General features: G+C 50.1%; 1 protein-coding gene across 4 annotated transcripts in view; it reads right to left on the reverse strand.

Moving 5' to 3' along the window:
* Positions 1-603: 603 nt before the first annotated feature.
* The window catches only part of SLC25A37 (solute carrier family 25 member 37), a 43,640-nt gene continuing 18,226 nt past the window's right edge, over positions 604-26,017 (reverse strand). The window contains exons 2-5 of one of the 4 annotated variants that reach the window (XM_079926108.1): positions 9,334-9,376; positions 8,335-8,563; positions 6,253-6,309; positions 604-4,397 (exon numbers count right to left, since the gene is read on the reverse strand). In XM_079926108.1, the coding sequence (XP_079782234.1) occupies positions 3,877-4,397; positions 6,253-6,309; positions 8,335-8,557 (801 nt within the window). In that variant the 5' untranslated portion in view covers positions 8,558-8,563; positions 9,334-9,376 and the 3' untranslated portion in view covers positions 604-3,876. Of the gene's footprint in view, positions 4,398-6,252; positions 6,310-7,136; positions 8,241-8,334; positions 8,564-9,333; positions 9,377-20,610; positions 20,678-26,017 lie in introns of those variants that run through there. The other 3 variants (XM_079926107.1, XM_079926106.1, XM_079926109.1) reach the window with 3 other exon arrangements.

Genomic DNA, 26,017 nt, shown 5'->3' on the forward strand with positions numbered 1-26,017 from the left:
ACCTCCTGGCACCGCTGCCCATGGCTGGTTCTCAAGCCTGACCTCAACCCTGACTCCCCACCCTCACTAAAGTCTTTGGTGGTTATGCTGAAAGCAGGCGCTCTGACCTCCCAAACTGTGATGAGTCAAGAGCTGTCCCTGGCTTTTCAAAGGGGTCCGAGACACCCCAGCCCCATTCTCAACTCCAGAATAGGTCTAGTTCCTGGTTTAAGCTGTGCTCTTTAGGAAGTATGGGTGGATTCTGGTCCCCCTCGGGGTCTTCCGTGTAGAGGGACCCTGATTAAGCCTCCATAAAGGGATGAGAGAGGGAAAACAGGCATGAGCGTGCCAGGCACCAGGGCTGGGCATCCCAGGTGCTGGCAGCCTCTCACACTCATGATCCCACAAGGATAGAAGAGCTGCCACCCTCCCCAGCAGAGTGAGCAAAGCCATGGAGGCTCCCAGCCCTGCCCCATCATCTCTCGTGACCATCCCTGGCCACCTGCTTCCATTTTGATAAGAGGGCTGAGGGGCACTTCCCACCGAAGCCATAGATCCTGGTCCTTAATGCACCAGACTGCAGGCGGCACAAGCTCCATGAATTAGGTTCCTTTTCTCCATCCACTTCCCTCTTATTTCAACATCCCCACCAAAGAGCCCACAACACTTCAAAGATCAAGGCTTTATTTTCTGTAGCTCCAGTGTCACAACTGTAGCAGCATATCAGAAATATCCCCACACAGAAACACACATTTCTCCCCTTCTTCCAGGAACTGGTGACAATCAAGAGGCAGAAACCATGATATTTACGACAGGAATTTAAGAAAGGACACTGGCCCACCCTAGCAACATACATCGTGCGTCTCGCAGGTGGGAAGCAGCAGTACATTTGTATTGAACAGGAACAATCATCCTTAAATAAAGTTAAATAAAACCTTAATGGCATAACAACGTGTTGCCAGTGCAGCCTTGCGGGGGGGGGGGGACTTTGGAGGACAGCTCTTGGAACAAGACATCAGCATTTAAAAAAAAAGAAAAGAAAAAGAAACCACACAAAAGGATGCAGGCCAGTATCTAGCGAGTTTCGATCCAAAGTTAAGAAAAAAAAGTCATGGCTTGAAGATTTATCCCATTTGGAAAAAAATCAATTTTTTAATTCTAAAAAGTAAAACTCAGATGTATGAGGGGTTGGATCACAAATCATGGTCTGGACAGAAGTCACTGTTATTGAGTATTGTACTCAAGTGGCATTGCTGGGCGGCAGATGACGCCCCAATGACACCGAAGACACCAGTGACCAAGTTTGTGCCGTGACTGACTACGTTAGGTTGGTCATCGCCAGGGCTGGGGGATGGGGAGAACATGTTCCTATTTCGTTCTTGGCCAAGTCAAAGTCACAGTCAACTGGGCTGCAGTCTGCATGGGGCAGCAAGACAAGCTTTGGAGCTCAGGGTGAGGCGGGGGGCGGTGGTTACCTCCCCCAGAATTCAAGACCACTTCTAGTTGTTTAGCGCTTCACAACTTTCAAAGCTTTTTCAGATACATCGCTCGTTCAGCCTCTGGAAGACCCAGTGGGGAAGGCAGGACAGGTGGCATCACCCCCATTTCCCAGCCGATCCCTACACACTGGGAAAGGAAAGCCAGGATCAGACCTTCCGACTCTGAAATCTGGACTCTATCTCTCCTGACCCAAAGGAGTTCTCCCTGAGAAGTGAGCCGTTTCTTTCCTCAATACCATCGAAAAACAAAATCCCATAAGAAATAAGGAATATTTTGCAGCAGTGTGGTGTATCTGAAGTGGACAAAAAGGGGTGGTTGGATAATTATTTTAGAATTCGATCTAGATTTTCTTCCATCTGCAAAATGTAACACTGACGGGGTATATGTTTAGAGATGTCAACACTTCCCCCAGCAGTTTGGTCTCCGTGGGCTTCTGGCATCCCTGAGTGGGGATGCAACTGCAACGGAGCGGGGAAGCTCGCTGCAACTGATTTCCACCGGGGGATGGGGGTGGGCTAACTCCGAGGTGGGACAGGTCAGCAGGCAGGCCCCCCAGCCCCTGCTCATCGGGGCACGTGTGGGAGCTGCCTGACATGGGTTTCTGCTGTCCTGGACCTGCAAACTACTCCCAGAGGCACAGCACACGATGTTCTGAGATGCCAAAGTCCCAGCACCACCTGAGTTCATCCCAGGAGTCACGGCATCCGAAGGAGCCCGGGTCTGAGCCTCAGTGAGAATGCAAGACATGGACCGTGCCTAAGGCGAAGGGCGAAAGGCGAAGGGCAAAGGGTCAAGGTCAGGACCAGGCCGACCAGAAGGAAAACACACACGTACTTCCTGCTCATTTTGAAAGACAGCTCTAAAGGAAACTGTGAAGCCACTGGGTCTTCCCTCGGAGAGAGGCCTGGGAAGGCCTGGCTGGAGGAAACAGGCTTGCGTTTGCTCTCAGGGATAATCTGGCTCAGATAGGCCATTTCAGGAAACAAGGCATCGTGTTCCCAGCTGGCGTGGATCAAGCAAGGCTAAAGATGGTTCGAGAGGCGTCCTGACTGAGCACGAGGGCCCGGGTCCCTTGCGCAGCGGGGCTGGGGAGCCTGGCCTGTCCCTGCGCGGTGAGAGGCTCTTAAGGTGGAAATTTGTGATGGGCAGGTGTACAGACAAATGCCGTAGATATGCTTGCTGTGTTTTGTAAAACCCCTAAAACTGCACAGGGAAACACAGGAGATCAGGAGATTTAGTCAAACACACACACAGACAAGGATACCTGAAGTGCCTGGGTTAAGACTGTTGGAGAATTAAGTCCTAGGATCAAGGTAGGATTTATCACACATGCCCGCCCAACAAGTGGCCAAGCATTGGCATTTCAAGGGCTTTTAAGTGCTGGCCCCGCGAGGCATACATTCACGTCACCCACAAGGGAAGGAAATGGTTTCAGTAAGTGTAAGACCAGCCACCCTAATTCCACTGGGGCCACTGTGCTCCAGTGTGAGCCGTGCTGCCGCCCAGTACGTGTGCGTGAGGGCGAGCACACAGCAAGAGGAAAAGCCCCAGGGCCAGATCTTTGGTCCTGGAATTTCTAGGAAAAGACCAAGGGAAAAGGCACATGAAGGTGACTGATTGAGTAAGAAAAAAAAAAAAAAGTAGCTAAAAGTATTATAGCATTATTTTGACTTGTTTTTCAACGTACCATTTTCCCCTATGAAAAGAAAATTCAAAATATAAACCTTATATTTATTATTTTACATTCAAGTGGAACTTCCATCTGGGGGGGCTCAACACAATTTTAGGCCACGTGGAGCAACGTATTACTTTGGTGCCTTTTGACTTAACCCGATGGAAGAATTCAGCTATTTTTTTTTTTAAACAGCTTTATATTCCCAGCTGTAACACTTGCTTGTACACACACACAGGCACACACGCAAATCCCAAAACTTCTACATAGAAAAATAAAGGATAAACATTATCCATCTATGTGAGACTGTGTACTGGAACTTCTATATACATAATTTTTTTTTCCTCTTTAATGTTTTCAGTCACTCCACATTTTCTTCCCTCCTGGGTGATCTACGTACGATTCTAGGGGAGGAGATGCTATACTGAAGCAGAAAGGCTACATCGCTCTCGGGGGCGGGGGGCGGGGGGGGGAGGAAGAGAAAAAGCACTTTCTCGCTCCCCTGTCAGTCTTTCGACACGTTCTACCACCTGGGATGTCCCTGCGGACGGACGGCCGTCGTGTAAGCGGCTGTCCCGTCCTCTCCTCTCTCTAAGGCGTCAAAGAGCAGATCCTGCCAACACCCTGCCCCAGGAATCTTGGTGTGAGGGCAGGGGAAGGGCAGCAGTCAGGGAAAGTCTTTGCACCATCAAAGATTCTGGCATCACTTCCCACAGCCCGTTCCTTTAGTACGGAGTTCGATTCTCTAGCTTGTGCTTGGTGAGGAAGTACTTGAAGAACTCGTAGACGGACCAGGAGATGGCAGTGGACGGCATCTGGTAGATGACGCGGGCCTGCACGCCCTTGAAGTAGCCCGGCAGGCCGTTGAGCTGGTACACCGTCCGGAAGGCGTTGGCCATGCCCGACAGCCGGCCGCTGACGTTGGCCAGGTTGAGGGCCATGTTCTCCTGAGTGTTGAGGAGGGTTTTACAAACGTCCAGAGGGGTGGTAGCGGCTGCAGCCAGGGCCCCGGCCAGCCCGCCTGAGATGATGTGGGACTGCGGGTTGTAGCCCCGGTACGGGTTGATCTGCTCCTGCAGGAACTCATAGGTGATGAAGTGGATGGACTGGAAGGGAACGTTCATGGTCAGCTGCGTGGTGTAACTCCGGTAGAAGGCCCCCAAGCCCTCCGTCCCCCACACGGTCCGGATGCAGCTGAGGGCCGACCGGTGCGGCGAGTCGTACATCTGCAAGCGCTGCTTCACAACTGTGGGCGGGTCCCGGGTGGTTGGGTTTAGCCCCACCCCAGGTCGGAGTGAGATGGGAAGCCAAGCCATAAAGAGAAACAAGCAAGTTTAGACACATGGGTAACAGGGCACAGAGAGCTAGCACACACCCAGCCCCAGCCCGAGAAACCACCGAGGGCCAGCTCCAGGGCATCCCGTTTAAACACTTGCCTCCGGGATCCAGGGCCAGGAGGTGGCTGTTTCCTGACGTTTCTCCTGCCTGACTCTTGGTTGACGTGGCCCCCAAACCAGGCAGCCACTTCAGACGAGACTCCCCGAGCTGAGCCCCCAGGCCCTAGCTGCCTCGGGCTTCACACACGCTGAGAAATCTAAACCCTGCTCCTGGCTCCTCGGCCCTCTTCCGTCCCAGTACGTCTATTGGACACAGGTCCCGTCTTTTATTCTCAGTGGTCTGTACCTCTGACAGTGTTTTTAGCTTCTGGGTCTCAGTGCTCTTGGAAGAGACACTAGAATGATATCAGCCCAAGCTCAATGGCAAACTCCAGTGAGGACCCTGGCTTTATTAACACAAAAGTAACTGGCGGGTCAAAGGACATGGGCCAAATACTTAGAATTTTAATTGTCCCCACGCATTGCAAGATAAACACGTACAGTGTGCTTTACTTTTAAAGAAATAAAGTCCTTAAAACGATATAATGTCAAGGAGAGGAGGGTGGAGTTGAACCTCATTTTTCTCTCCTTCAAAAAAAGTAGAAATAAAATTCTTGCCTGGTTGACATGGGCTAACTTACTGCTCATTGATATGAATTGCCTTAAACACACAGAAAAAGCAGCCCACCTCCCAATCTGACCCATACATCCCTGAAAGTCAGAACAAGTTTCCTATCTGCTAAGGCATGGGAGGCAGCTGACAGCAAATAAATTGTAACCTTAAACCAGACAAACTTATAATGCAAGATTTAAAATGCTGCACTTTTTAACCTCTGATTCTCCCTTCTGGCAAGGGACCATTTTCAGATAGAGGAGGAAAAGGGAGAGAGTCCTACATCTCACACAGAGAATAACCCAGCTGAAGGTATGCCCAGCACTGGGTCCAAAACCTCCTCACCATTCAGACCCAAGTTGGCTGAGGACGCGAGGATACTGAAAAAGCTGACAGAACTCGTCTGAACAGCTAAGAATTGCTTTATAATGCTCCCAAAATTCCAAAGGAAAAAAAAAAAGAAGGTAACGTGGGAGAAGACAGCTACAGCAAAATGGCCAAATATTAATTTATGAAGTAGAGTGATACACACATGGGGGTTCACCATACTCTTCTCCCTACATTCGCCTGTTTGGAATTTTCCATAATAATTTCAAATTTCTTTTAAAAAAGCAAATTGAACATAAGCCCTAATGAATGGCCTGACAGGTTCCTTCTAAATTCGTCTATGGTTGATAATGGTTAACGAGGGCCCAGTGGGGTGTGTGTGTGTGCACATGTGTACGCACGTGAGCACACACAGGTTTCAGAGTAGTGCAAACGCACACAAAAGAATTGGCAGGAGAGCCTGTTAAGCAGATATCCTGTCTCTACCCCCAGAGATTCTGGTTCAGTAGGTCTGGGGTGGAACCTGAGAATCACCATGTTTAACATGCTCCCAGGAGACACGGATGCTACTGGTCTGTGTAGCTCTGTTTAAGCGAACAGGAATCCCAGAGCTCAAATGCTCACGTGCCTTCTCGAGGCCTTTGAGAACATGGTACGAATTCTCCTGCTTATTCCGACTGGGGACCAGGAGTTCCCTTGCCCGACCTTCTGTCCCCACCCCCCAACTTTGCTCCGGCCCCTCTGCGCATCCCCTACTGCCACTCCCTGGGACCATGAAACATTACCTTCTGCTGGATTCATTACCGCATCGTGGAGCAGGGTGGCCATACTCCCAGCTATCCCTGCAAAACAAACTCCAGAAAATTACCCTCTGGGACCAGGGGTTCTGAGGAAGTTCCTGGAACTCTGGACCTTGCTTTCTAAGAAGCAAAACTCACTACCAACTCCACCCAGGTGAGCACTGACTCTTAAAACCCTAAAGTGATCATGGAAAATACTGGATAAAAATGAGGAAGGTAACACAGGCACCGTTACTCACATTTCAATACTGCAGAACCTCATTTTCCCTAGGAAAAGGCTAGACCTGCCAACACTGGATGCTACCAGAAAACACACTTGGTGGCTTTTTCCACCACAGAGATTTTAATTCTCTCGCATCTCTGGCCTTTGTCTACAGATTAACCCACTCTGCCCTTACGCTGGGGGCAATGGAAGGGGATGATATCATGTATACAGCAGAGACAGGGGTGGGGGCGGGGAGAGAGAAATCTTTAAGAAAATTCCTTAATAAAATCCAGGCATTTTTTAAAGCAAATGGCCAAGGGCAAAGGGCGTCAGGGAGATCTGCATATGGCAGATTTCCAGGGTGAGTCTGCAAAGTGATGACGTGTCTCAGAAATGGCCGAGCCCATCTGAGGGTCTCCTCTGGCCTGGCTTCAAGAACCAGGAACTTCGAAAGCCAGATTCCAGCCTGGAATTTTGCATTTGGCTCTGGGTTTCCTCCCTCTGTGGGTGACACTGCCCAGTAATTAAGATAACTGCTAAAAGGTGGGAAGAATGAGGGACACAGGCTAAGGCTTCACAAATGCATATCTATCCCCCTCCCTCCCTCCCTCCCACACGCTTAGGATCATCCCCAGAAAGGTCAAAACGCGACCAAAGCACACACCACAGTGAAGCAATAACAGTGCTGGGTAGAACTTGACATAAACTGGGCTCCGTTCAAAACCGCCTTCAAGGGGCTCAGAGACCAAGGAGCTAAAAAGGCAGTTTCAGCAAAAGGAGGGCCCTGAGGCCACGAACTTGAGGACAGCATCAAGAGTGCAGATCTTGGTGACGGTCCGGACAAATGCAACTAGGGGCCGATTTTGAAAAAGCAAAACCAATGTCTGCAAACCAGCCAGGTTGGAGTCATTATTACCAGGGTTTGCTGATGGGAGGGATGCTTTCTGGTTCTGAGTAGCACAAAAAAGAGAAGGGGTAGAAAGTTGTTGCCAGTCACATCTACCTCTCTGTTGCTGAAAAATAAATTTGTTAAAGTAAGTTCTCCTTATGCCACTAGCCAGAGTCTCGCTCCAAACCCAAACAGAAACCAACAAAAGCCAAACCCACAGGAGGCGAAAATAACCACTTGGCAGGACCCAGTAAGACAAGCCTATAAAACAGTTGCCTGCGGCCAGCTCAGGCCACCCCCCACCCTCCTGGTTCCCTCAAAACAACAAAAGAAAACGATTTCAGCCCTTGCTTGCAGAGAGATGCAACAGACGGAAGAGAACGGGGGCGAAATTCCCCAATCCCCAGAAGCTTAGGTGGGAAAGGTCCTCTGCGCAGGAGCAAATCCTTTGTCAGCCATAAAACTTCTTGACCTTTTAAAGCTTAGTTAGATCTTGACGTTGTAGAGACCTGTTGGGCCAGTTTTTAAATAGTCTCAAAGAAGCTGTCCAGATAACCTTTTTTTTTTTTTTTTTTTTTTGGAATCCAGCATTCAAAAGTTTTGTTTCTATTCAGGGTTGTTTGTTTTTTTGTTTCTTTTTTTCTCCCCTAGATCTGATCATTAATGGCTTTTGAATTTTTTTTTTTTTTTTAAAAAAAAGCAAAAAGGCAAAACCCACTCAACAATGAAACACCTCTGTCACTGATTCTCCCTGGGCTTCAGAGAGCGAAGGAGGGGAATGAAAAAAAGTGCGTGCGCGTGTGTGTGTGCGTGTGTTTGGGTGTGTGTGCACACACATATCTAGAGTCCTCGATTCATGAGCAAGCGTGGCGGAGATGAGGCATCAGGCTGCTGGGTCACAGGGAGGAGAACCCTGGGGAAGGGTCTGTTGAAGGAGAGACCTTTCTAACTCCAGACAAATGCTTGCAAATACCGTTGGCTAGGTGGCTGTTCCCTTGGTGGTGGAAAACGGCATTTAAAGTCCTTTTCATGTTTTCGTAGCAGGCAAAATACAGGGCGTGGGCCGGCCCCGCGCCCATCATCATCACGTTGAGGCCTCGCAAGGGCCTCCAGAAGCCTTCAGTCCGTATGATTTTCTTGAGGGCTCCGTAGACGCTTGTGTAATGGGCCTTGGGATCTGGATTCAAACTCTGCATTCGTGTCTGGGGGAGGGCGAGAGAAGAAAAGAGTGGGGTTAATGAGGCTGGTCAGGAGCGAGAGGAAGACCCAGGGAGAGAGTGAGAAAATAACAGGCCATTTTTGTAGATTCACAGGATTTCTGGGTGAAGAAAACTTTTATTCTTCTCCTTTCTGGAGTAATCCCCCACCCCTACACACACACACACACATACACACACACACACACACACACACACACACACGTTCACATGGATTTCACTATGCCCAGCAAAGGCGGTAAAAATGAGGGGCAGGATTTGGAGTAGGAACACCTGCCCGGCCACTGGGAAGCTGTGTGACTTCTGATGAATCCCTTAACCTCTCTGGGCCTCGGGATTTGGCACCAGAGACCAGTTTCCAAGGATCGGGGTGGGGGGGATGGTTTCAGGATGATTCAAGCGCATTACATTTCTTGTGCACTTTATTTCTATTATTATTACATTGTAATATATAATGAAATAATTCTACAACTCACCGTAATGCAGAACCAGTGGGAGCCCTGAGCTTGTTTTCCTGTAACTAGACGGTCCCATCTGGGGGTGATGAGACCGCCTCAGCCCCACCTCAGATCATCAGGCATTAGATTCTCATAAGAAGCGCGCAACCTAGGTCCCTCGCATGTGCAGTTCACACATAGGGGTCGTGCTCCTATGAGAATCTAATGCCGCTGCTTATCTGACAGGAGGCGGAGCTCAGGCAGTGACGCAAGTGATGGGAAGTGGCTGTAAATACAGATGGAGCTTCACTCACTCACCTGCTGCTCACCTCCTGCTGTGTGGCCCAGGGGGTGGGGACCCCTGAAATAGAAGTATCATTATTATCCAGGGGTTCCCACTCCGGTTCTAAAGTCTTCTGTGCCCTCACTTATCTGAGGCCTCTGTGTTGTGGAAGCTCCATTCAGCCCCAACCATAAATCTCCCTGGAATCCTCCATCACCCACCCCCTCATCTCCTCTAAATGCATTTTACGTTTCATCTATACAAGTTAGCACTGAACTAGATGGTCTTGTTCTTAACTTCTTCCTAAGTATAGTCTTGCCCCCTGGAGGCAAAGACCAACTTTCCCCATCTCTGTCATCCCCATCACATTCCCCAGGCACTTGAGTAGGTGTGATGGTGAATCTTATATGCCAACAACCCGGCGAGGCCACGGTACCCATGCTGGCTCCAATTATGGCCAAACACTAGTCTACATGTTGCTGTGAATGCATTTTATAGTTGAGATTACCATTTAAAGTCAGTAGACTGTGAGTAAAGCAGATTACCCTCCGTTGTGTGGGTGTACCTCGTCTAATCAGGTGAAGGTCTGAAGAGAAAAGAAACTAATGTCCCCCAAAGAAGAAAGACTTCTGCCTCCAGTCTTTGGTTGTAACATCAACTCTTCCCTGGGTCTCCAGCTGGCCTGGCCTGAAGATTTTGGACTTGCCAGTCTCCACAATCATGTGAACCAATTTCTCTCTCTCTCTCTCTCTCTCTCACACACACACACACACTCACACACACACACATATACACATTATTGGCTCTGTTTCTCTGAAGAGCCCTGACCAGTACAGTAGATAAGAAATATTTGTGGGTAACTGTACCACACTGGCTCAGTCCTGCAAAAGCAGCATTCCCTCCTCCACTCCCCTCCACCCAACACACAGAGTCTAGAGCAGAGGGTCTCCAAACTTTTGTAGGAATACCCTTTTACCTCTAAACAAAATCATAAAGAAACTAATATATAAAATAAAAGAGCTTCTCTGACTGGAAATGGGACAAAAAGTTCTGTCCCCTCCTCTCACTCCTCAAGGCAGAAATCCCCCCGACCAGGAACCCCAGGGCTCAGAGGAACAGCATGAAAACCAAATTAGTGGTGGTTTTATTTTTTGGCCCTGCGGCGCGGCACACGGAATCTTAGTTCCTTGACCAGGGATCGAACCCATGCCTCCTGAACTGGAAACGTGGAGCCTTAACCACTGGACCACCAGGGAAGTCCCAGGACACCTTTCATGCTTTAAAAAAAAAAAAAAGTAAAGACTACTTCTGACTATAAAATTGGCCTTTAAGTTCAATTTAGCTTTATTAAATACGACTTTCCCCTCTTTTCTTCTACCACAGACTGGTGAAAATGCCCCCTGACTCAGCCAGAGGAAGCCGCCAGACACCTGGGTCCCACATTCCCAGGGGGGGAATGGACAGGGTCAGTGTCCCTGTACCTTTTTGTTTAAGTGTTTTCTATTCTAACCCGTTTCAAAAGGATTTTAGGCAACTTGATAATAGAGGACACATTATAAGCAAACAAGACCAGAGGAAGAAGTGGGTGAGTGTGCCAACCAGAAGGGTCGCTGACTCATGGCTACAAAACCTGTGCTTTGTTCCTAAGGGCACTGCTGGCCAGAGAAAATAAAGTACACGAAACGCAAAGTGCTCCCTTTGGAAGAGACAAAACTGGTGCTCCAGGGACGGCAGAGGTCCTCTAGCACTACATTCTAATGGATATTTGAAATTGCTCAAGCTTTAGAGCAAATGAAGCTTCATATTTCGCCTGGCTTTCTCTTGTCACTGCCCCCGATAAAAATCAGGAGCCTGATGCAGGAGATGGTACAACCAGGTGGCCGAGAAGGCAAGTTCTGCTCTCAGACAGAACTGATTCCATCACTTACGGTGTGACCCTGGACAAGGCAGATAACCTAAGTTTCAGCTTCCTCTTTTGAGAGAAGGAGTGAGAAAATTAAATGTCTGTTACTATCCTTACGGTTAATAACAATAAAGGATTCGTCAAGAGGCTAAGTGATATGGTTCTAGTACCTGGCCTTCCAGACCGTTCTAAGCTCCATGGAGCAGGGGTTGTGTCTGTCTGAGTCACAGCACATCTCCAATGCCTATGACAGTGTCTAACTCACAGTGGGGGACCAATAAATGTTTGCTGAATGAACGGATACGCAAACACACACACGTGCAACTTAGGATACCCACGAGGGTGAAGCAGTACTATGTCTCTTATTCACCTCCCCTAAATATAAGCATGCTTTCCCGTAATGACCTGTCCCTCCCATCACCCTGTATATCTAGAGCTCTCCTTACTGATGAAAAGTTCACATCTGGCTGCATTTCTCAAGCCCAGAGTGTGAGCCTCTGAGCCACAAGAGGACCAGAGGCAGCCTGTCCCTGGGGGCCTAGCTGGGGCCTGTCACTAAGAAGTGGCTCCTGCCAGGCCCATTCCCAGAGGACAGACCCGCCTCGGGGAAGGTCTGCAGCAGCTGCCTGTGCCGCCTCCTCCTGGTTTCTGGCCTGGGGTGGCAAGACCAGCCTACGGAGGACAGCCTTCCTCGGTCCCAGCAGCCCCTCGCAAGCAGGGGTGTGGCAGTGCGAGAGAACACACAGGACTGGAGTGAGACACTGGCTCCTGGCCCTCACTGGCTCTGACAGGGTCAAGTGGCCTTGGTTGTGGCATCTCACCTCTCTGGTCCCCAGTGCCCTCAACCGTAAAGCAAAGGGGAGGATCCAAACAGCGGCTAATGATCAGAGTCACTTGGGAAATGTCTAAAAATACCTGTCTGGGCACCACCCCAACACATATTGATTTAAAACTCTTTTTTAATTGAAGTATAGTTGATTTACAATGTCATGTTAGTTTCAGGTGTACAGCAAGGTGATTCAGTTCTCTCTCTCTCTCTCTCTCTCTATATATATATATACACACACACATATATGTATATACGTGTATATACATATATTATTTTTCAGATTCTTTTCCCTTACAGGGAAAAGAATTTTATTTTCCCTATTACAAAATATTGGGTATAGTTCCCTGTGTTTTACAGGAGGTCCCTGTTGGTTATCTATTTTATACATGGTAATGTGCACATGTTACTCCCAAATTCCTAATTTACCCCACCTTTCCCCTTTGGTAACCACAACTTTGCTATGTCTGTAGGTCTATTACTGTCTTGTAAATAAGTTCACTGGTATCTGTTGTTAAAAATTTTTAGATTTCACATATAAGTGATATCATATGATTATTCGTCTTCCTCTGTCTGGCTTAGTTTTTTTTTTAATTCCCCAGATGACCCTGATCCTCACTCACACTTTCGGAGAACTGCTAAATAAAGGCCCCTTCTAGGGCTTCCCTGGTGGCGCCGTGGTCGAGAGTCCGCCTGCCGATGCAGGGGACACGTGTTCGTGCCCCGGTCCGGGAAGATCCCACGTGCCGCGGAGCGGCTGGGCCCGTGAGCCATGGCCGCTGAGCCTGCGCGTCTGGAGCCTGTGCTCCGCAACGGGAGAGGCCACAACAGTGAGAGGCCCGCGTACCGCAAAAAAAAAAAAAAAATTAAAAAAAAAAAAAATAAAGGCCCCTTCTAGGCCCCAACGCTTTCTAATGACGTTCTTCACCCGGCCCCGGCAGTAATCAACACAGCTTTGGTCGCTTGAGGAGCGGTGAGGGCTGTGTGGGAGGGCGGTGTATGTGGAGAGGCGAAGGTAGGGAGTAGTGGGCGCACGGTGGCAGGGCTTTGGAGCCGGCCGAGCCGACATCGCTGGTCTGCACCATCCCCGCTCTGGGACCTCAAGCAGGTTCCTTAATCTTGGGGTATGGAAAAATCCCCCAGAAAGCTGTTGGCAGACTGTGAGGTAACCTCAGGAAACGCCTGGCTTGGAGTGCAGTCAACGATAATTGTCCCCCCTCCTACCTGCCCCCTATATATGGGAAGGCACGGCGGGCAGGGGCCGGAGGGCACGGGTGGTCTCTGCCTTACAAAGTTGCTCATGTCAGCCGGCTCACGGAGACTTACAAGGGAACTTTGGGGTTGAGTTCTCACCTCCCCCCTCTTTATAGGAGGGGTGAGGCAGTTGGAATAAATAAATTTGAACCAAAACATATCATCCTATGGAAAAGGACAGCTGGACTTCAGTGGACTTCTCTGTTCTCGGGGAGGTGGGCTACCCAGGTGGGCAGGCCATATTCAATGACCCCCGCCCGGAACAGAAGCAAGTGGCCCATGAGCGCTGAGGACCCAGGAAGCCCCCTCTCAGCCCACGTCAACCACCACAGCCAGGCTTGGGGCCAGCACCTCCTTGGTCCTGCAGCACCTTCATTTCTCCAATCAGCCTGCAGGGGGCACCCACTCGGGGTTGGGAGCCAGGAGACGAAGAGGAAATAAACAAGGAAAGTGTGAAGTAAGAGGAGAATGATACGGACTGTCAGAAAGAGCTCAGAAAAGGGGGCAGGACTGACCCATCTGTAAGGTCATGAAAGCATCCTCAGAAGGGAGCCTGAGAGAAGCTGAAGGTGGGCAGGTGAGAGCGAGGCTGCAGGGACCAGGGCTGGAGAGGAGATAATCAATAGAGTCTCTTTTTTTTCTTTTTCTGTGACACTGCCCATAAAATGTACAACTGAGGGCTAGGCATTTTCTATCTACCTGTGGACTAGAGAAGAAGAAAAAGTTAGGGGTGAGTGGGAACCACCCAAGTGTCCATCGATAGATGAATGGACAAGCAGAATGTGGTCCACCCGCACAGTGGAATATTATTCACCTTAAAAGTGAAGGAAATTCTGACTTGTGCTATGACATGGGTGAACCCTGAGGACATGATGCTAAGTGAAATAAGGGAATCACAGAAAGACACATAGTGTATGATTCCACTTATACGAGGTCCTAGAGACCTCTAATTCATAGAGACAGAAAGTAGAATGATGGTTGCCAGGAGTTGGGCGGGAGCGGATACGGGGAGTTATTGTTTAAAGGGTAGGATTCGGGGTTTGCAAGATGTAGAGTTCTGGGACTTCCCTGGCGGTCCAGTGGTTAAGACTCTGTGCTTCCATTGCAGGGGGCACAATCCCTGGGCCTCGTCAGGGAACTAAAATCCCGCAAGCCACGCGGCCACAAAAAATTTTTTTAATTAAAAAACAAAAGATGTAGCGTTTTGTGGATGGATGGTGGTGACGGCAGCACAACAGTATAAACATACTTAACGCCACTTAACAGGACATTTAAAAATGGTTAAGATGGTACCTTTGATGTTATGTGTATTTTACCACAATTAAAAAAAAAGGTGTGAGGGTGGAGAGAAGGAAAAAGAAAATGAATGAATGAAGATGCACAGAGAAAAAGCAGAAATTAAAATCAAATAAAATAAAAAAACAAGAAAATGGAGACAGAATTTCACCAACTGCCATTCATGTCCTGAGTTTCGGTTCCTACCTAGCTGTCCAGCTCTCCTGTTTATAATAAATTCCCATTCTTTGCACTTTGATTCTCCCCTCTTGGAAATTCATAATGTACATTAATTAGCACAATAAACTCTGGGAAGTCCTTCAGGAAAGCAGACTGTTGAGCTCTGTTTCAAGGCACTTTTTCAAGGTTTGTCTTTGGCAATTGGAAGCCTCGTCTCACTGAATAATCAGTCACACCTTGCAGAACTCACTTGAGAAGACACAGCGGCAGCCAGTGGCACGGACCCTGGAAGCAGGAAGTGCAGAGATCAGCTCTAGGAGTCAGAGGGACCCCCGGAGCAGCCCCTGCAGAGCATGGGCTGCAGGGAACAGCCTGGAAGACTAGGCCTGGTGGGGGGCCGTGCGAGGGACAAATGAGCGGGACGAGCCCCGTGTGGCACGAGCTGGGGCCTTTTACTCCACATCAACTCGCATAACTGCCGTTGCTCTCAAAGGGACGGGATGGAGGATAGTGCATGGGCCCCGAGATCAGGAGACCTGGGTCTCTGGCCTGGTTCTGCCACTCACTGCCTCACCTAAGCAATCCCCCCCTACCCCCCCCCACCCCCCTCCCCTAGCTCTAGAACAGTAATTCTACAGGAGGGATCCAAATTTTAAACCAACTCCATCAAGACCGGAATGGAGGGGTCAAGCCCCTTCCTTAAATTCTCCCCTAAGAAGACAAAACAGGACAAGCCTACCTTGTAGGTCTGTACTCTCTCTTTCTTTTTCTTTTTTTTTTTTTAACCGCGCCTGCAGTGGAAGCACAGAGTCTCAACCACTAGACCACCAGGGAAGTCCTGGCCTGTTCTCGCACTGAGAGGGCGGGGAGGGAGTGGAAAATGTGTGTTCCGCCCCAGGTAAGCTCGAAGGATCGTATAACAGGAGCTGCAAGGGCTGGGCAGAGAGCACATCTAGCTTATTAGCACCTGCCTTTTCTGCTGGGAAACTGGAGCCCAGAATGGAAAAGGGACTTGCCCAAGGGCACATGGATAAGCAGTCACGGATCTGGGCCCACCAGAAAGAAGAGGGCAAGCTGAGTCCGGCAGGGAGTCCTCGGACCTCCCCAGGGATCCTGCAGAGGCCAAGCCAGCCTGGCCCCAGCCGCTGCGGCGTCCCTTGGCCACTGTCCTCCCACCTGACCTGGACACGGCTGGGGATTCCCAATCTTTGTTTCCGAATTTCTCAAAAATAAAAACCAAGCAATAAGATAAAAAAAAAAACTTCCCATGACAAGTGGCACTTTCAAGACCAGAAAAAGATAGTGTGAAATCCATTCAGCCATCCATTCAAACGCATTTGCCACGATCCTCCCCTGAGGCAGGTGTGATGGGGAGGGAGACGGGGAGGGGCGTGCCTGGGGCTCCCAGTTCAGGGTATGAATGAACAAACATCACATGGGCAGCCACAGCTCCCACAGAGGGAACAAGGCTGCGCTTCAGAAGGTCGCCCAGGAATCTCGGCTCCAGACTTCCTCCCAGAGAAAGGAAATAAGGTTCAAGCACCGAGAAAGTGCTAGGAAAATGCCAAACAACGTGAGCATCTGCCGCCAGTGGCTGCTTCAGAATTAGAAGTCACGTTGGCGAGTTGAATTCCCTCCCATCTGCCAACTGTTTCCAAGTAGCACTGACATCACTAAGTCGAACCACAGTAAAATGCCTACGCTGGACGGCAGGGCCTGCCCCCAGCCCCCTCCCTATTTTCCAAGCCCCATAGCCACGCACCCATGGGTGCAAGGCCTCCCTGGCAGCGCGTTTCCACCCGCAGCCCATCCCTGACACTGTGTGCAGCTGCACTGGGGTCTGTCTGCCGCTCACGCTACAGCGCCCGTGCACAGCCGCCCAGAGGAGAGACGGCCGCCCAAGAACCGGTTCACACGCGGTCCAGGAGGGAGGGGCCTTTTCTGGCACAGTGCTTTGGGGGGAAAGGACTGCCTTCCGGAGCAAAGCCACAGACCCCATCGAGGGCTTGGAAAGCCCTCATCGCACCTTCCAGAAGCCTCAGGAGGGACATACAACAGACGAAGAAACCCGAACCACATCAAGGGAGCCAACGCACAGTCAACCTTTCAGCGCTCCCAGTTCAAAATGGCCAGCATCTTGACTCAGACAGGACTCACGAACTCATGGTGCTCACGACAGGGGATGGACTCCTGGTGGGGCTTCCAGCGATCACGCCCTGGCCCTTTGAAAGCACGCGCGGAAATCATAAAAAATGAGGCATGAGGACAGCATCTAGCATCACCCCCGCACCACATTAACCAGGAACGGAGCAATGCAGAAAATCCTCTAGGGGAACCATGCCGTTCGCGGCACTCTGAGGCACATCAAAGTGTATTCCCAGGTTCAAAATTCCAAATCGTGTCTTTTTACATCTCCCAAGTTGGCAAAAGTATATCCATAAGGAGAATATACTGTGTCTCTGATTTTTAATCAGAAGGAAAATTTAGGAGCCAGCAAGAGAAAATGAGTCCTCAAAAGCAGTCCTTGCCTCTCCCCATCCGCAAAAAAGGGGGGTCTGTTGGGAGAACGGCTGTACATTGGAGCAGGAAGACGGGTGGTGCACGGGAGGACCAGGCCTTTGCATTCTGAAAGCCCCTGTTGAGAGCCCCTATATGAAAGCAGCCAAAGGGCCAGCTCTTGGAGAACCAGGCAGAAAAGGTGAACAGAAAAGAGATGAGAGGGGGGCTTCCCTGGTGGCACAGCGGTTGAGAGTCCGCCTGCCGATGCAGGGGACACGGATTCGTGCCCCGGTCTGGGAAGATCCCACATGCCGCGGAGCGGCTGGGCCCGTGAGCCATGGCCGCCAAGCCTGCCTGTCCGGAGCCTGTGCTCCGCAACGGGAGAGGCCACAACAGTGAGAGGCCCGCGTACGGCAAAAAAAAAAAAAGAGAGAGAAAAGAGAAAGAGATGAGAGGGGTGAGACCACACCTCCAGCTAAATCAGGCCTGTGTCAACGTCCCTGCCTCGCCTACAGAAAGCCCCAGACCTCCCAGGGTTTTCAGGTGGCCCCGATGTTGGGGGAGGGTGGGAGGAAGTGGGTTCACACATGGGAGAGCAAACCTTCAAGCCCGCTCTGCCTTTTCACTTATTTCCCACGGGGTCCAATGTTCACAAAAGTCACATTTGCTCTTCTCATCAGACCAGCCACCGTCAGACGTTCCTGATTACCTGCTGCCTCGGTGGTGCTGGGCCTGGACTGCAAAGGATCCCTGCCATCTGTCATTCATGCTCTCCGGATGCAACCCTGAAACCTTCAGGCCCATTAAGGGTGTGCTTAGGGGGCATTGCTATCTCTAGGGACAAAAGGACTAAGTGATGACATCACTTATATGTGGAATCTAAGAAATAGTACAAGTGAATTTATTTGCAAAACAGAAACTGACTCACAGACACAGAACACAAACTTATGGTTACCAAAGGGGAAAGGGGAAAAGAGGGATAAATAGCAGTATGGGATTAACAGATACACACTACTATATATCAAATAGATAAACAACAAGGACCCACTGTATAGCACAGGGAACTATATTCAATATCTTGTAATAACCTATATAATGGAAAAGAATCTGAAAAAATATATATATATTGCTGTACACCTGAAACTAACACAATATTGTAAATCAACTATACTTCAATTTTTTTTTTTTTTTTTAAAAAGGACTAAGTGAAGAGCTTCCACGATGCAGTCAGTAGAAAACACATATTCCACCAAGACAACCCAAACCAAGTTCCTCAGCCTCCCAGGGAAAAAGCCACAGCACCAAACACCGCTTCTCCTGGGAACAGGCCACAGACCCCAGAGCATATCCAACCCAGAAAGGGTGGCAGAAAAGGGCCATTTGAGCTGCACCTGGAAAGGGGGATGGTATTTCAACTGGCAAGAAATGGAGCTGTCATTACAGTCCCTTCCACACTATTTGCCTTTTTGACTAGGTGCACGTGTGACTTTGACTGAAAAAAAAAGCAAACAGAGCATCGAAAGGAAGAGAACATTCGGGCTGAGGGGGATGTGAATGTGCTGGTGGGTCTGGGAAACGGAGGAGGTTCTGGCTGGAGGGCGTATGTGCAGGGGATGCAGCAGTAAGGTGTGCATGGAGAGGGAGGGCGGCTGAACTCCAGGAGGCTCTGTCTGAATAGGTTGCTAAGGTGTTTGGAATTTACTTTACAGTCAAGTGTTCTCTATGGTTACGCCCCGCACTTGACAAAGCAGCTACAAAGAGCAGCACGGTAAGCAAGAAGGCTGGGATCTCCGGCATCTGGGAGGAGGGACCAGGCCTGTGCAACAGAAGCCCTCCCCATGGGGTCCCATTACGGGCCAGCAGCTGGCTCCCAAGCTGCAAGGTCACTGTAACAGCACAACCACGGAGTCTGCCTTCCCACCCACAGGCAGCAGCTCACAGCCTCCTCGCCTGTGGCTCCAAGGATGCCATTCCCACATTGCTTCATCATAGGAGCCAAACCTGCTCACTCCTCCCCTTCTCTAGAAAATTCTATAGCAGGAGGGAGGGATGAAAGAATCCACCTGGCTCAGGCCCCAGGTACCTAGGACACACTCAGAGTACCTAGTTGGTGGCCCGCCCAAAGGATTAAATGATCTCTGCTCTACAGGTGGGCAAATTCCCAAGATTCCAGGTAACAGGGTTGGAATTTCATGGGTGGGATTGGAGACCTCACTGGGAGACAGAGAGGGCGGGAGAGCACTGGGTGGAGGGGAAGCCTGGACCACTGGTCACTCTGACCCACCTTGCTTGGCTCCAGTAAGACGAGCCAGGGCTGGACTCCTATGTTCAAGTCCCACATCTAGCATGAAGGACTATGTGGCCTTAGGCAAACTGCCTTACTTCTCTGAGCCCCAATGCCAATACCCACAAAATAAATATAATAAATAAATAGGGCTTCCCTGGTGGTGCAGTGGTTGAGAGTCCGCCTGCCGATGCAGGGGACAAGGGTTCGTGCCCCGGTCCGGGAAGATCCCACATGCCGCGGAGCGGCTGGGCCCGTGAGCCATGGCCGCTGAGCCTGCGCGTCCGGAGCCTGTGCTCCGCAACGGGAGAGGCCACAACAGCGAGAGGCCCGCATACCACAAAATAATAATAATAATAAATATAAATATAATAAAATATTTATAATAATAATGTATTATATATAATATAATAAATAAAATAATTATAATAAAGTTAGATATCAGCTAACTATCCCCGTTTTACAAACAAGGAAACTGAGGCACAGGGGGATAAGCGACTTGCCCCAAGGTCACAGAGTACAGACAGGACCGGAAGCCACACGGTCTGGCTCCAGGACTGCACCATTAGCCTGCACCAGGCTACAGGACCTCTCATGGAAAGGTAGACTGGAAGGGTCACCTATGACTTCCAGCTTCTCCCTGGTCTCTGATGTGCCCTGCTTCTATGACTGTGCTAAGTCACGCGTACACCACCTCACGTGCCGGACCTTTTAAAGAGGGAGTAGCCCTGATGCGTCAAAGTCACCTAAATCCTTGCTGCTTAAGTCCATGCAGGTCCTGGGGAGGGGGGCGGGGGTGTCTATGTCCAGGTGGTACTTAGAGTCAGTCATGGAGACCCGTCCCCTGGAGGTCACACAGCATCACTGTTTCCCAACTCTGGCTGTCAGCCTGGACACTGGGCTCAAACAGAGCTGGGTAATAGAACCCGGTTCAATACCAACCCACCTCCGTCCTGGAAAGGAGCTCGCCCACCCAGGTGGGCAGGAAGGGCATCCTGACCCACGAACACCCCCCGCACTCTATCAGTATGCAAAAGCTGAGACTGAATACGCCAATGGTCAGGCTGCTTTCAATGAAGAATTTCACTCACCTGGCCTCCCCGGGGCCTCCCCTGACTCAGCAGCTTTGTCTATGTCACTGGCTTAAAAACACCCCACCTACAAGTAAGGAAAAGGCGTCAGAGGCAGCACTGGAGAAACACCTCACTCTCCAAAGTGTTCTGTTTTCCTGGCATCTGGGGAAACTCGCTGAAGCATTACAGAACCGCACTGAAGAGCAGGCTTAATACGAGGGTCCACGTGGAAGCGCCCAGGGAACACACGAGGTCCCCCACCCCGGAGCACCAGCGCATCTCCTGCATGCAGGAGAAGCAGAGTCCGGACAGCCCTGCTACCTACTTCAGCCCCCCCAAGCTCCAGCAACATCTGTTTTGTTTTGCATGGGGTGGAGGGGCTCCTCCCTCTGGGCTTCTGTTTGATGTCAGAGTTTTCCCACCCATCCAGCCCTCCCCCAATTCTGCTTGGCTGACGAGGAAACGGTTGGATGACTTGCCCAAGCTCCCAGAGTTAAGTCGCCACTGCACTAAGACTGGACAGCACTCCGACTCCCGGACCCCGCCCACTTGACCATCCTTCAACAGTACTTTGCTAAAAATCCCAATCATGGAATCTCAAAGAAACCTCGTTCGATCACCCACCCACCCAATGCTCAGACCGTTCCTGGGGTTTGAAGTTCATCCATTCACTCCACCATCACATACTGAGCTCCTACAACATGCCAGACGCCATTATTAGGACCTGGGGACACAAAGATGGCCCCGTCCTCAACCACGTCACTATTTTTGAGCTGTACACATTAAGTTACTAAAATTCTCTGCCCTTCAGTTCCCTCATCAGTGAACACCCCTACCTCACGTGCTTCCTGCGATGAATAAGTGAGCAAACACGAGCACATCGACCACCTAGCACCGTAGAGGAGGTAGTAAATGTTAGCATCACTGCAACTTTTTGTAGAAGGGCTCCAGCGAGTATGATCCCTAAACTACCACCTGTGTTAATACAAATGGCTTTGAAATATCATTAAGAACTACCACCAAAACTAGCTTAATCTTGCCTAGAAGGTGAGGGTATTTTTCCCTGCTTGCTCATAAATGGCTATTGGGCACAAAGGATCTCATTACAGGTTTGAACGGAATCATTAGACTACAGAATAGGATAGGCCATTAACCACACAACAGAGCTCAGGGTCCTGGAAGGAAGCCACCAGCCACAGGGCACTGGGGACTCCAGGCCACAATTCCTACAATCTCATAATAAAGGGACAGGAATGGAAGCCCTACTCCAATCCCCTCTGACCAGAAAGAGGCTGGACAAACCTGGAGCAGCCCTCCAGTTTCCAGTGGAGTCCAGACCCACGACAGTCAGCTGAACAGGCTCTGGGGCCTCACCTGATGTAAATCCCAGCTCTGCTGCTTCCTCTCTTGCACCTTTGCTCCTTTGCACCTTCCGCGAATTACTGAATCTCTCCCAGATGCTTCCCTACCAGAAGCGTCCAGCTGCTGGTGCTTCTATTAATCCTTTTTATGGGGGTGAGGGGGAGATAAACAGCAAATTCCTAGGAAGATGTCATGTCACTTTTATTCTAATTCCTTCATAAGATGCTCATTTCCTTGGGGAGGATGCCCCCGGGATCCACCCTGGTTGGAAGCAAGGCCCCCGCAATCACTGCATATTTGGACTAGACGACCTGACTGATTGTCAGGACTGCCCGGCAGCCCTTCAGTTCGCTGACCCTCCGAACAGAAGAGAAACTGAGGCCCAGGGAGGTGAGGGATCTGCACAAAACAGCCCCTAAGGGTCTCCATCCCTCCCACCCACCCCGCTTGCACAGTCACCTTTCTCTGCTCCCCATTTCTAAATGAATGGAACCGGCTGCTCACATGATTCCTGATTATGTAACAATCAGGGGAGCTAGAGGTGGGGGAAAATCTAGTGTCAATTTACACTGGTGCAAAGGGTCCAGAGGAAAGCGCTGCAGAAAGTTCACTAAGGGCTCAGGGCAGTTCTGGAGACCTTTACCTGGTGCTTAAGTCCAGGGCTAGGGCCAGGCAGAGCCCTTAAGTGCCAAGGTTCCCTGAAACGGCTGATTGGAACCCACTCCCGTGCAGTCACCACAGTGGTAGTGAAGGCCCTCCCCAGCTCTCAGGGACCCACCACCCTCGGAACTGCAGGGAGGCAGCCAGCTGGGGCCAAACTGAGCTACAGGCCCGGGCACAGGGCGCCCTGCTTGGGGTCTGCTCCCTCTGCCGCGTTCCACCTGTGGGTGTGGGCCGGCTCTCAGGTCCCTCGGATTCTGGGGATAAATCCAAGTGTGTCTCACTCTCCCGAACGGGGGATCTGGGGGATCCCCCCCAAGACGTGCAACTAAACGTGAGCATGACAGAACAGAGAGAGCCCTGTTCCAAGCGTCACAAGACCTCAACTCCCATCCAGCCTGGCTACCAAATCCCTGAGGAACTCCTAGCAATCGGTTCGCCTAGCTGGGCATCAACATGAATTTCCACCAGCGGGTAAACCGAGAGGTGGAAGATTTCCTGCGTTTTGTTCACCCATCTATTACAATTGCAAATATTTGTCCAATGGATAAATGGAGTTAATAGATGATCTCTAAGGAGGTCCTTTTTGGCCTCTAACATTCTAAATCTATAAAACCAATAAAGAGTCTTTTAAAAAACAAAACGTGTGGGAGGGGAGTGTTTTATCTGGGGGGGGGAGGCAAATCTACATTACTAAACCTTAGGACTACCCGCAGCTTAAAAACACCTGTATTAAAAAAAAAAAAAAAGGATTCCAGCAGAGGTTAGAACCCTTGTGTGTAGCTGGTGTGCGTGTAAAATGGTGCAGCCCCTACGGAAAACAGTATGGAAGTTCCAAAAAAAATTTTAAATAGAATCATTACACGATCCAGCAATCCCACTGCTGGGTATACATCCAAAAGAATTGAAAGCAGAGTCCCGAAGAGATATCTGTACACCCACGTTCACAGCAGCATTCGTCACAATAGCCAAGGGGTGGAAGCAACCCAAGTGTCCATCCACAGATGAATGAATAAACAAAAGGTGCCATTATCCATGCAACGGAATATTATTCAGCCTCAACAAGGACGGAAATTCTGACACATGCCACAACACGGACGAACCTTGAAGACATCAAGCTAAGTGAAATAAGCCGATCACAAAAAGACAAATACTGGGGGCTTCCCTGGTGGCTCAGTGGTTGAGAGTCCGCCTGCCGATGCAGGGGACGCGGGTTCGTGCCCTGGTCCAGGAAGATCCCACATGCCGAGGAGCGGCTGGGCCCGTGAGCCATGGCCGCTGAGCCTGCGCATCCGGAGCCTGTGCTCCGCAACGGGAGAGGCCACAACGGTGAGAGGCCCGCGTACCGCAAAAAAAAAAAAAAAAAAAAATAGACAAATACTGTATGATTCCACTTACATGAGGTATCTGAAATAGTCAAATGCAAAGTGACAGAAAGTAGAATGGTGGTTGCTAGGGGACTGGGGACAATGGGGAGATGCTGTTTAATGGGGACAGAGTTTCAGTTTGCAAAGATGAGAAAAGTTCTGGAGATGGATGGTGGTGACGGTTGTATTATACAATAATGTCGATATACCACACTACTGAACTGTACTCTGAAAAAAGGGTAAGATGGCGAGTTTTATGTTATGTGTATTTTAACCACAATTCTTAAACAATCCTCAATCTAATCGACAGCTCACTCCGTATGCATTTCTGAAATCACAGTCTGAAATCCTGTCACAATCCAATGGTTCCCTGAGGTTTCTTTGCACAGCTGGGAGAACAATTTTTGTTTTTCTTGTCTGTTTTTGGCGAAGGCGACCAGAGGCTCAAATGCAGAGCATAATCGCCTGGACACAGCAACATCCCTGGCTCCAAGGCCTGCCTTGGAAGGAAGTACCTGGAAGTTCAGCCCAGGGGCTCTTGGACGGAAGGCAAAGCTTTGACGTAAGGCAGAAAGGCTTAAGATGCAGAGCTGGGATGCTCACCCTTTTCCACATGCTGGCCCCCGGCCCCAGTGATGCAGTGTGTCCCTGTCTAATACACCCTTGGCCTGTGTCAGCCCAAAAGATATCATGCCAGGAAGATATCATACCCCACCTGCTCAGGCATGGAGGTAGCTGTCGAAAACCAGCCAAACGTTTGTATGTGAGAGACTGGGTGATGATGCCGGTGTTTCCAAGGCCCTACCTTGCCATCAGAGCCAGGGAGCTGTGGGTGACAGCCCTCCTGGATCCACCCTGGACAGGCTCAGGGAGCCAGGCACCTCGCGAGTCCCGTGCACGGTTCCCAAGTCAAGTGCGGTCCTGCCAGCTTCTGCAAGACTGGCTTCCACGTCCGCCAGAGAAGCCATACCTTCTAAAGCAAGCCCCACTATGAGCCTGTTATCCACAGGAAAAAAAGCCTTTTCAAAGCTGCCCTGTCACCAGCCTTCTCTTGCTCATTCCTCTACTTATAATTATATCAGGTGATGCGTCTGCATGCCTGTCTCCCATTAAAGTCTGAGAGAAACACGAAGGAAGGGGCAGCCTCATCTGTTGTGATCTCAGCGCCCCAGCACTGTGCTTTGACACTCCATAACGATAGTCAAGGACTCAGAGGTACGCTGCATTTCATCCACAGGTGTACACAAAGCAAGCACGTTAAGCCCCAGATATACTCTCCTCCCCAAACAGCTATCTATCTGCTTACTGAGGATCTATGTCCCACAGTGTGACGCATCTCACATTTGCTGGGATCTAACACACAGGATAAGAGCCCAGGATATAAGCCCTAGGAGAGCCAGGCTCCAGAGTTCAGGGAACACTAGAGGGCTAAGCATGGGCCCTGGGTAAATGTCCCAGATGTGTCCGAAGCCAGATTTCCCACAAATGCTGCTGTCAGATCATCTCCAAAATGCTGGGTGATTTACGTGTAGGCGGGGCCAGGTCACAGCTGGAGGGGATGTTCTTCTGCTTCCTTCATATACCAGACAATAACAAAGATGACAAAACACCAGAAACACCAGGCTCGATGTTCTAAGGGTATCAGGGGAAAGACACCAAAGGTAGCATCCTGAAGACTCGCCTCTCAGCCTCCAAAATCCACTTGCATGTATAATACGACTTTTTGCACGTACAAATTATTTCCTAAGTTTTGGGGGAGCTATTTGTAAGTTTCCCTGGATGCCTAAGAGAATGGCAGGAACCTTCAATCCTGGGTGAGATTTCATGCCGTTGAAAACCCTCATCCTGGAAACAGAGCTCAAGTGTATGATTTAAACCAAAGTCAACTGATGAGAAGGGTTTCCAGGGGGAGAGAAGAAGATAGGTGCCGGGGATGAGAGTGAGTGGCCAGACCGCAGGAGTCTCGCGTTGGTAAAACTGGGTCATTCGACCAACAAATTCTCCCTACAACATAAACAGGGCGCTGCTAGGGGTGC

The sequence above is a fragment of the Stenella coeruleoalba genome (assembly GCF_951394435.1).
Source record: "Stenella coeruleoalba genome assembly, chromosome: 7".
Lineage (NCBI taxonomy): Eukaryota > Metazoa > Chordata > Mammalia > Artiodactyla > Delphinidae > Stenella > Stenella coeruleoalba.